Source organism: Carcharodon carcharias, chromosome 5 (genome assembly GCF_017639515.1).
Source record: "Carcharodon carcharias isolate sCarCar2 chromosome 5, sCarCar2.pri, whole genome shotgun sequence".
Classification (NCBI taxonomy): domain Eukaryota; kingdom Metazoa; phylum Chordata; class Chondrichthyes; order Lamniformes; family Lamnidae; genus Carcharodon; species Carcharodon carcharias.
In genome coordinates, this window is record NC_054471.1 from 120,817,257 (window position 1) to 120,829,225 (window position 11,969).

General features: G+C 40.1%; 1 protein-coding gene across 2 annotated transcripts; it reads right to left on the reverse strand.

The window, feature by feature from the left end:
* Positions 1–528: 528 nt before the first annotated feature.
* tmem200a (transmembrane protein 200A) lies at positions 529–9,602 on the reverse strand. 2 transcript variants are annotated; one of them, XM_041187486.1, is made up of 3 exons: positions 9,261–9,602; positions 8,611–9,009; positions 529–2,584 (listed from the first exon to the last, which is right to left on the reverse strand). In XM_041187486.1, exon 3 carries the CDS (start codon positions 2,567–2,569, stop codon positions 1,109–1,111), a length of 1,461 nt encoding a protein of 486 aa, XP_041043420.1. In that variant the 5' UTR covers positions 2,570–2,584; positions 8,611–9,009; positions 9,261–9,602; the 3' UTR covers positions 529–1,108. The 2 variants fall into 2 exon arrangements, with proteins under 2 accessions (XP_041043420.1, XP_041043419.1); XM_041187485.1 differs by having other exon boundaries at positions 8,611–9,124.
* Positions 9,603–11,969: the final 2,367 nt, after the last annotated feature.

Below are 11,969 nucleotides of genomic sequence, written 5' to 3' on the forward strand. Positions count from 1 at the left end.
TCTAAGGAGCCTTGGTAAGTTCCTGCAGTGCATCTTGTAGATGGTACACACTGCTGCTACTTTGATTCAGGGGTGGAGGGAGTGAATATTTGTGGATGTGGTGCAAATCAAGTGGGCTACTTTGTCCCGGATGGTGTCAAGTTCTTGAGTGTTTTGGGAGCTCCACTCATCCAGGCAAGTGGGGAATATCCCATCACACTCCTGACTTGTGCCTTGTAGATAGTGGACAAGCTTTGGGGAGTCAAGAGGTGAGTTACTCGGAGCACGATTCCTAGCCTCTGACCTGCTCTTGTAGCCACAGTATTTATATGGCTAGCCCAGTTTAGTTTCTGGTCAATGGTAACCGCCAGGCTGTTGATAGTGAGGGATTCAGTGATGGTAATGCCATTGAACATCAAGGGGCAATGGTTGGATTCTCTCTTGTTGGAGGTGGTCATTGCCTGACACTTGTGTGGCGCGCATGTTACTTCTCACTTGATTGCCAAATGATTGCTGATGATTAATAAAATAGAAACATGTAAAACAAAATTTATATGATATGCAACATTTTATTTTGTTCCAAAAATAGCAAAATGTATTTTAAGGACACTAATATGCAATTAATTGCAAAGTATCTGGCAAACTCACATCCAATACACAGACTTCAGTTTTGTACTGGAAGTACATCCATTCACAACCCAATTTATCATTCAATCAATTTTCATGGACATTAAAATAATACTTCCTTAGTGTAGATTTAATGCCACTTGCACTTTAGACTTATAAATTCTATCTATTCATCTGGTATGAGGAATAAAGTAAAGGTAAACGCTATTCCGCTGTTGTTATTGTCTGTCTGGACTGAGATTTAAACTCAATCAATACCTGAGCAGCTGGGTAATACAGAACTGACAAACACAGCATGAAATATGTCTGCGACACTCAAAACCAGCATGAAAAAAAAAAACTCATTGATGCAAAGATTCGGGTTCAGATCACAATCTACAAATATTCAATCTTTAATTTGTATTGAAAATAACATCTCTTTAAAATAGACATGCACTTCTCACATAAATACATTTTTAAAAGTGCCTTAAAGTATAAACACATGATAGAAACCAATGCTCCTTCAAAACCTTGTTTCTGAAGCTCCACACCTTAAATTGTTACCTAAAAATTCGTCATTTTCAAAACTTAGATTGTTATGAGATCTTGAGATCATAAGTAATTTCTCTTTATTTGTATAATTGCTTTTTACAGCAGCCTGTGGTACAGGTAGCGTGTCCATTGGATCTTCTTTGTTTTCCAGTTTCACATAACCCTTGCTGTTACTACGGTCAAGCCTTGGCCAGCTCGGGTGCTTTCTCTGCTCTGCTTGTACTGTAAGCGTTGTGGAACCTCTCTCCAGGTCTAAAGACTTCGAATGACAGGACAACATGTGAAGGGAAGTATTTGATCCAAACTCTTTCTTGGGGAAACCTGGTGATAGAAATATTCCCATGGATGCACAAGATGCATTGAGCGATTTTCCACCTGTTATAGTGGTGTTGCTTCTTAACAAACGTGGGTTTGGTGGCTTATAGGAGTCATTAATATCAGTTGACGGTACTGTTAAAGATGTCATTGATATATGTTTAACCCTACCTTTACTGAGGTCAGAATCCTCTGTAATATTGTCAAGTTCAGGCTCATCAATCACACAGTTGTTAAGTTTAATAACAGGGAGTGTGAAAGCACTGATAGATGATGAAACAATAGATTTTGTCTCACACTTTTTGAGATAGCTACATTTCTCTTTTTGAGATTCTGTCTGAAGCCTGTAGCTGGAGCCTGATGGTTTTAGGGTTTTGGGGTATAAGAGTGTATTAACATCCTTAGGTAGGCCATCCTCTTCCTCATAAGCATTCCATTTCTGTGGAGTGATTCCATCAGTAGGGGACCCAGAAAATGACAATAAAACATTAGCAGCCAGCTTTGCAGCACATTGGTTGTCAGGACATTTGACATCAGAATTCCCAGGGTGGCCAATCCAAGCCCCATTCATATGTTTTTGCTCTTTAATTCTTTGGCTATGGATATCAATGACAGTGGAATAAATATCTTGCATATGTATTATTTTTGTTTCTTTGTCCCTATTTTCATGTAGAATCGCATTAGCACAAATAAATATAAATATCCCTATCCCCATGGTGAAAGGGCCAATCATTTTCATTTTATCAGAATGTAAGTGCTGTTCAAAAAACTCCATTAATACTCCAGCATGGTCTGTTATCACATGAGACCCATTATCTGGAATTCCAGATTTTGAAGCTACAGGATATTTCTTATCTACCTCCTGCGGCCAATAACCAAGGAGAGCCATTGCAATCCCAACCATCAAGATTAAAATTCCAAGAAAAAGGAAAAATCCTGAAGGTGAATAGAGTCTGATTTTGCCTCTTACTACAACAATATTGGCTTCGGGCTTACGCTTAGGTCTCCTTTTCTCTGGAGCAGAAGATGGAGGAGGAGGATGAAAGTGCTGTGATCTAGCCGAGTCCTGTCTCTTCAGGGCTGCCAATCCTGTTATTACACCCCCTGTTGCTATCATTGTGTTGTCTTCTTCCTTGAATGTAAAAATAGGATAATACAACTTCAGATAATAGAGCTGAATTTTTGTAAATGCGCACAAGATGCATTCTCCAAATAACCATCTACCATAACTCAAAACTATTATTCCCAGGGGCTCTGTTGATTAAGCGATAAAATGAGGAACATCATTTAATTAAATGAGAAATTCATATTGCTTCAAATTTACTATTAACAAAGTATTGCACAGTGATATCAAATCATCCTTCTTGTCCCATTACACTAAGATGTTTTAACTCTATTAATACCCAATAATTAAAAAGAAAGCTTATTATGGATAGCCCAGATGCAACAAAACTTTGGGCATAAATTGGCATTGTGAAAGTTTGCACTTGGTGATTCCCATGCTGGGTTAAGCATTTCTCTGGTCACTAACTGTACTGACATCTACATCTGTTTGTGAAGATTTCTTCGGTTAGATATTTCTAATGAAATCAGAAAAATCTTAATTTCAAATGTGTTTATTGTTTCATTAAAAATATCAAAGAAAAATTTTGCATCAATGCAGTAACAATTGTGCTGCACATAGCAACCAGAGGAATTCTTACCTCTTGCTGCATGACCATTGCAACCAAACCATTGTGGGCATATAGTACATGGAATTAATCACCACCTTCCCACAGAGGAATGAAAAATTGAAGCACAATCATGTTAAGAACTCTCATAAGCAGAATTTTCAGAGTCTTAATGGTCAATTATCACATTGACTTCTTGACCATAAATGTGGGTGGCACAGAAAAGCCGCAGGATGGGAAGAGGAAAAAAATTAAGTTCTTTGGATGTTCAATAGTTAAAATAATAATTAACTGCTTTTGTAGCCTTCAGTCTTGTGAGTTGATGGTTTGCTTCATGACGGTCAACTGTGCTAAACGCCGCCCAGTGTGTTTCAGGAGTCCCACCCTGGTATGGCTGTCTCTGCCATATTTGTTGTGGATGAAGGCAGTGGGCCAAGATAATGCAGAATTCACTAGCATCTGTCTTCTCTGGTCCCTCTTTTCGGCCAGCTGAGCATTCCACTTTTCCTTCCTCTACCAATTCTTCTCCAGTCAGCCTCCAGTGGTCAAGTTAATCAGTAACGGTCTCCCATTTTGTCTGGATCAATGTCTATCATCTTCATATCTTGCTTACAGCTGTCCTTGTAGCAGAGGTGAGAATATCCAGCAGATCATGATCCAGTGGCCAGTTCATTGTATCCATCCAATGAGTGTGGTCGAGCCAGTGCAGATTCTGTTGGTTTAGTAATGAATATCTGCTGACAGAATTAGCAAGCTTCTAGACTTTGGAATTGGTCACCTTGTCCTGCCATGAGATGCATCTGAGACAGCAAAGGAGGAATCTTCGGCCTTTTTGCCTACCTATGTTGTCCAGCTCTCACCATTGTAGAGGAGTGCACTGAGGTCTCAGTCTTGGTAGTTTCGCAGTTCGGTGTTCTTGGTCAGGTTGTTGACTCTTTGCACTGTATTACTCAGCTTAGACATAAAACTGCAGCTTTTGCAATGCGAGTGTTGATTTCAGTATCAAATGACAGATTCCTGGTGATTGTGGAGCCTAGATACATGAAGCTATCAACAACCTTCAGCGTCAAATTGTCAATGCTGATTGATGGTGGTATAGCAACTTCCTGGATTATGGCATTCGTCTTCCTGCAGATTAGTAATTAAGTTCGTATAAAATTTGAGTGACAATAGCACATTGTCACTGAGGACTAGCTTCAGGTCTATTTCTGAGAAATCAAATAGGAATTTCTTCTTTCCAACACCTTTTAGGAATGAGAAATAATTTTCAAGTTGTTTGGATGCAGGTCACTTTGAAAAATAATGCTTTATACAGCTGGCACTAAATATAACATATGAAACTTGTAACTTAAGAAATGTGTAAACAGTTATGTATTGTTAATAATTTAGCAATCTTCACTTTAAATTTAGAGAATGCAGGAAACAGTTATGATGACGGAGGAGCAGATGACCTGCTAATTTGGGCACATTGTCAAGGTAAAATTGGTAGACATTACTGCTGTCTTGTGTTATATTTGACCTGGGTGTTTTTTGTATAGTCAATAGCTTCAAAAGCATTCCATTTTCCTTGAAATACACAGCAGTTCCAGAGTAGGAACATGTCATTTGGTCCAATCAGTCCACGCAAGCGAACAATTCTGGTGATATTTATCCGCCCAGTTGCCATGTCACTTCTATCAATTTCCTTCAGTCTAATCTTGAGTGTTGGAACAATTTCTGCCTCAGTACTGTCTCTGGAAGTGAATTCCAGGGAACTCACAATTGTTTATAGAAATTCTTTTCCCTTCAGTTCTAAGTCTCTTACATTTAATCTTGTATCTATAGCTCCTCATTCTTGACCATTCAGCTATTGAAAATAATCTGCTTCTATCTCCTGTACTATTTATACATTACCTTGAGTACTATTAGTTCTATAGAAGACTATGAGAGGAAGTAAAATGTTTGAAATGCTAGCATTGCACTACTTCCTTCATTTTACACTTTAGTGCAAGTATTAGATTGCCTCACTCCAAAATCATATGATACTATGAACTGCTTCAATAAGTATAGATTATCAACTCAATAATTGTGGCTTTGTTCTTCTTCTTAGGCAGTCCCTCGGGATCGAGGGATGACTTGCTTCCACTCCAGTTCAGTAGATTCTGAGATGATAAGCGCAATGCGCGATCTGCAAACACTGCCACATGTGGGCCAGGTGGTATTTGGATGGTTGGGTAGATGAGTTGTTGGGAGGTTTGTGCACTCTCTCCAATGCCTCAACTTCACCTCTGCATGTTCCTGAAGAAGTGTCTCTATGTGTTCGGTGCCTTCCCAAATGAACCGTCTCCATTTTGGGCGGTTACAAGCTAGGGACTCCCATGAGTCAGCAAGGATGTTTGAACTCTTCAGGGGTGGTTTGAGGACACTCCTAGGGTATTTCTGTTGTCCTTCTGGAAGCCTCCTCCCATGACCAAGTTTTGAATAGAGCAGTTGCTTCGGGACTCTGGTATCAGGCATATGAACAACATGTCCTACCAGTGGAACTGGTTTTGAATGGTTATTGCTTGGATGCTGGGCATGTTGGCCTGGAAGAAGACGTTGCTGTTGAACTGTCTTTCTTGCTACCATATTTGGAGGACCTTGCAAAGGTACCACAGGTGGTACTTCTCCAGTGCTTTGATGTTCCTGCTGCATGTTGTCCAAGTCCTCGAAGCAAATAGGAGCATGGGGATCACTGCTGCCCAGCAAACTATGGCGCTAGTCTTGAATTTGAGATCCTGGTCCTCAAATTCTATTTTTCTCAGATGATTGAAGGCTGAGCTGGCACTTTGGAGTGATGAAATTTGTTATCTATGTCTGCCTTCGTTGAGAGGAGGCTCCCAAGATATGGAAAATGGTCTACATTTTCCAGGATCTCACCATTGATCTTACTCGACATGGGGAGGTTTTGTGCTGTGGGAGCTGGTTGGAAGAGGACCTTAGTTTTCCAGGTGTTTATGGGATTTTCAATAAATGTCTAGAATTGTGGCTTTAATAATGATTACAATAACATAAATACAAGTCATGTGCTTTGGGGAAATTTTTCATAAGCCATCGCATGACAGTTAATTTTGTTACACACAGGGTTCTGGATCCTTAGAATAATCCTCATGGCTGACCAAAGAAACAAAATATTTTTTAACCTGTGGTCCACTAAGGGCTGATCAACAGAGAAAGAAAACAAAATTGTAACAAAGTAAATATAATTGACTGACGTGGAATGAATAAACTGATGTTCTGGAGTTTGGAACAGAAGTCTTAACCTATAAGATAAACTAGTGTTATGATACATGTGGAACATGCATTTAACATATATAGACAGATCAATTTTTGTAAAGAAACAAAATCTAAATTTAACCTGGAAGATTCAATCTGATAATTCCAAGATTGCTAATGTTGAGAATGCCATGGTACATTGGGACAAATGTTAAAAATTGCATTAACTGGTGATTCGGTGGCTGTAATGCTTGTGGTTCTTAAAAATAATTTGCATTAACATTGTGTCTTTAACATGGTAAAAAAGTCCAAAGGCACCTCACAAAAGTGTAATCACACAAGAATTTACACCAAGCCAATGAATGGGATACTAAGATGCCTAAAAGATTAACTTAAATAAGATAACTTTTCATGTGGAGAGGTTGAGGGAGGGTACGCCAATGGGGGGGCTTTGATCAAACAGGCGGAAATTTAAATTTCAGGCACTGCTGGACTGAGAGTCAACAGTCTGGTTTAGCCTGAGAAAGCGCTAGTGGAGGCAGATTGTGGTGAGAGTATGAAGTTTGTGACTTAGGCCAAAGACAATGTCTTCGGCCTTCACAATGTTTACCTGGAGAAAACGGGCTCATCTGGAACTGGATGTCAGACAAGTCGCTGACAATGCAAATGCAGTGGGGAAGTCAAAAGTAGTATGATTAGGTAGAGTTGTATGTATATATGTAGAACCAGTATATATGTAGAACCTGACACCATGCCTTCAGATAATGTCTCAGTATGCAGCTGAGAAAAGGGTTATGGATAGATCGTTGGGGAATTCCAGAGGGAACTGTGTGGGATTGTGAAGACAAGCCATTGCAGGAGATTGTCTGGTTATGACTGGATAGGTGACAGTACAACCAGAAAGGGGCAATCCCACTCAGCTGGACATCAAAGCAGAGACATTAGAAGATGACAGCAAAGTTGATAGGTAGCCCTTCATCAAACACAAGCACTACCTATTTTACTTTATGCTTTGCCTGAAGTGGAAACGTTGCCAATTGCACCATGATCACAGTGGAGAGAAAGTTATCAGTGATGACTTCTTTTGCACCACCATCTGAATTGACAAAGGAAAGACATTAACAGTCCTATAAATATAGCCAAATAACCAACCATTGTTGGTGATACTTTGGTGTAGTATTAAATACAGACGAGAGAAATTCTGCATGAAAATGGAATTGAGTGAAATGGAATAAACCAGATGAGACTGCAGGAGCTATTTTCATACTTACTATTAATGTTCAGCAATGGTTCCTTTTTTTTAGTCTAGCCATTGCAGTTCACATCAGTGATTGAAACTGCTTTGTTAGAAAATTCCACTGCCTATGACTCTGACTGAGGTACTAACTAACCATCTCTCTGCTAACGTGGTAACTATCTATTCTAGGCAAGGTCAGTCAATTTCTTTCTTTTCAAATGATATTTTACTTCTTCTAGCTGTACCATCCATTATTTAAGTCTTTAGAGGGTTATATTGGATTTGGATTGAGTTAATTAAAAATAAATAAATAAAAATTGAGCCGTGTTTAACAACAATTAAGTCCTAGGTAAAGCTCATTTGTTCCCATTCCAATTATGCCCCGCACATCAATGTTTATTGTTTACCGGGGTTGTGCATGTTCCTTTAAAAAAAAGAGCCGATTTGATGAAAGGCTATGTGGTCCTTTGAGTGGAATACAGTCCTGTCCTGTTCCAGCCGTTCTAACAGACTCCGGGAGAACCGCTGTTGGGTTTGCTGTTGAGGTGGTTTCACGCACGAAGGGCTTCAATTTCCAATTCCAAGATTTTATTTGTATCACTATTTAGGTCAGAGCTGCAGCGCCTCGGAAACTATACGGAGATCCTCTCATTTCTGCTCGCCAGCCTAAATCCTAATGTGTTATTTCAATTTGCAACAAGTACCAACACGGAATCGTCTTTTGCAGCAAGTAGTTTGATATCCTTCCAATTCACAAGCTTTGGGAATCCACCTCACATTTGACAGCAGCCGTTTCACCACTTACTCTATAAAAAGCTATTAGAAATTAACTCAGAATTAAAGAGACACAGTCACATAATCTATCCTCATTTACACTTCACAGCAACACCCTACGGCAATCTGTTTTCGCTGTTAGTTTTTTATATAATGCACGCTAAACAGTCTGTTTCTCTGGCACGAAGGGAGGTTTTGGGTTTGTATATTTTATTGCCTTCGCATTAAATGTGAAACTCTCACCTGGATAAAAGAGCGAGCTCCTCGAGCATATAATGCTGCCCGTGTCGACAGGTTGAAACCGGAGGAAGGAATCCGTCCACCGGGGCGCAATCCTATTTTAATGTTGAGCAAAACCCGTTTACCAACTCGAGCTCCTCAGAGTACCATCTTCATGATTTAAACTTTCTCTGTGGTGTCGTTACATTTTTGCCTTTCTCGGAACGACCCTTTAACTGGATGAAAATCGCGATTTGAAACAATTCCGACTCCCTTCGCTGGGTTTCATTTTGGTGGTTTCGAGCTGGACTCGGCTTGTGCCTGCAGCGATTCCCAGGTTTTAAAGAAAGCTGTCATCGCTTTCGAGCCACTTGCACAAAGAGGCGACAAGATCCGAGTTTGCCCATACACAGCCTGTAGGGACTAGATAGAATGGAATGGTCACATACAGTTACTGACTGCCCTGTACTCACAGTACAGCTCAGCCCACATCGCTGCAGAAAGGCGGGCAAAAAGTTGACTTTATACCACTTCAGGTCTGCAAAGCGAGAGAAAAAAATACATAACCTGAAATTATCAGTATTAGCATTTCAAGTTATTTTCAAATGGCGAACTCTTCAATAAAGGATTAAGATTTTTCGTAAACTTGCTTTCTGTGATCAGTTGCTACTTACTTGATCAGACTCGAGTCCTTCAGCCCAGAATGTTTTCTCCTTTGGGTTCCTGGTTAAGATCTTGCTCAGGCTAAAAGCTGAGTTTGGAGGTGTCAGGGAGCAAAGAAAACTGGGACAGTTAGCCACCACGTGATGCTTCGCGTACAAGGAATGTGACGCACATTAAAGCTAGGAGCTTCTCTTTCTGTCTACTGTTCACTCACTCCATTCTCCTATATACCTCCAGCAGCTTCCATCTCGGGTTGGCGCTCATTGGTCATTTAGATTTCCTACGCCTCATTTGCGTTTTAGAGCATCTTCCTTCCAGCACCCCCCTCCCCCCGACTCCATTATCAATGTTTGAAACCTCCGTGTGAAAGAGCTGGACAAGGTATGGATACCATGCCCTGAATGTGAATTCACTGGATAAGAGTTCAGCACATGTTGTCCAATGCTGTAAGGACACTGACTGACTGCTATACTGCCGATTTCTCATTGGCACAGGAGGCCTCGCATAGCAAAGTAACCAGTCAACAGCAGCTTTCAGTTTTGGCTCTCAAGTATCCGTTACGAATACTTTCCAGTCTTTAAAACGTTCGCTTAACAAGTAACAATTAAACTCAGATTGATCTTTTTGTGAGTACTTAACAATTACGAAAGAAAACTAGCAAGAAACAAAAAAACAGTAAAAGCATAAACAAATATATAAAAATGAAAAAGTAGCTAAAGTAAGCATTGGTCTCTTAAAGGATGAAACTGGGAAATTAATAATGAGAACTGAGGAAATGGCAGAGGTTTTGAACAAATATTTTGTATCTGGCTTCACAGTAGAAGACAGAGAAAGCATCCCTAGAATAGTAGAAAATCAACAGGCAAAATGGAGGGGGTGGAATTATAAATACAATACCACAAACCACAAACAATCTACAAACTATAAATACAAACTTTAAATACAATCATTACCACTAGAGTAAAAGTAATGGTAAAACAATGGGACTAAGTCTGACAAGTCTCCTGGGCTTCCCTAGATTCTGGAAAGGTTGCAGTGGATTGAAAAGCTGCAAAGCTAACACCTTTGTTTAAGAAAGGAGGGAGACAGAATGCAGGAAACTATAGGCCAGTCAGCCTAACATCTGTCATTGGGAAAATGCTAGAAACCTTTATTAAAAAGGTAGCAGCAGAATATTTAGAAAATCACAATACAATCAGCCAGAGTCAACATGGCTTTGTGAAAGGGAAATCATGTTTGACAAATTTGTTAAAGTTTTTAGAGGATATAACAAGCAGAGTTGATAAAAGGGAACCAGTAGATGTAGTGTATTTGGATTTCCAAAAGGCATTCAATGAAGTGCCCACATAAGAGGTTACTACTCAAGATAAGAGAATATGGTAAAGGCAAAATACTGCGGATGCTGAAAATCTGAAACAAAAGTAAAAAATGCTGTAAAAACTCAGCAGGTCTGACAACATCTGTGGAGAGAAAGACCGGGTTAATGTTTCGAGTTCGTATGACTCATCTTCAGAGAATATGGTGTTGGGGGTGACGTATTAGCATGGATAGAGGACTGGCTAATTAACAGGAAACAGAGGGCGGGATTTTCCTTCTCTGCTCACCGAAAGTCAATGGACTTTTAGCTGGCTGCCGAATCTCCCATCATGATGAGGCTGGAAAATCCCAGCCAGAGAATTGGATAAATGGGTTATTTTCAGGTTGGCAAACCACTGGAATGTTGCCAAGATCAGTCTAGGCCCTTCAATACACCAATGGCTTAGATGAAGGGACTGACTGTATTGTAGCTAAATTTGCTGGTGATACAAAAATAGGTAGAAAAGCAAGTTGTGAGGAGGATATAAAGAGTCTGCAAAGGGATTATAGATAGGTCAAGTGAATGGACAAAAATTTGGCAGATGGGGTATGATGTGGGAAAATGTGAGGTTGTCCACTTTGGCAAGAAGAATAGAAAAACAGAATATTATTTAAATGAAGAGAGACAGAAGAATGCTGCAGTACAGCGAGTCTTTTGTGTCCTTCTATATGAATCACAAAAAGTCTTCATGTATGTACAGTAAATAATTAGGAAGGTAAAAGGAATGATGGCCTTTTTACAAGGATAAGAGAGTCTAAAAATAGGGTGGTCTTGCTACAACTGTACAGGGCACTGCTGAGACCATGCCTAGAGTACTGTGTGCAGTTTTGGTTACTTTGCTTCAGGAGGGATATACTTTGATTAGAGGCAGTTCAGAGAAGGTTCACTAGGCTGATTCCTGGGATGAAGGGGTTGTCTTATGAGAAAAGATTTATCAGGTTGGGCCTATATACATTGGAGTTTAGAAGAATGAGCGGTGATCTTATTGAAACAAATGAGACTCTGCGAGGTCTTGAGAGGGTAAATGCTGAGAGGATGTTTCCCCCTGTGGGGGAATCTAGAGCTGTGGGGCATAGTTTCAAAATAAGGGGTCTCCCATTTAAGACGGAGATGAGGAGGAATTTCTTCTTTCAGACGATCATTCGTGTTTGGAATTCTCTCCCTTAGTGAGCAATGGAGGCTGGATCATTGAGTATATCCAAGTCTGAGTTAATCAGATATTTGATTGACAAGGGAGTCAAGGGTTATGGGGACGGGGTGGGGGAGTTGGGGTTGGTGGTGGTGCAGGCAGGAAAGTGGAGTTGATGAAGGCCATGATCTTATTGACTGGCAGAGCAAGCTCGAGGGGCTGAATGGCCTACTC

Coding starts and splice junctions, on each gene's coding strand:
- tmem200a (XM_041187486.1), bottom strand. CDS start 2,569: ATGATAGCAACAGGGGGTGTAATAACAGGATTGGCAGCCCTGAAGAGA.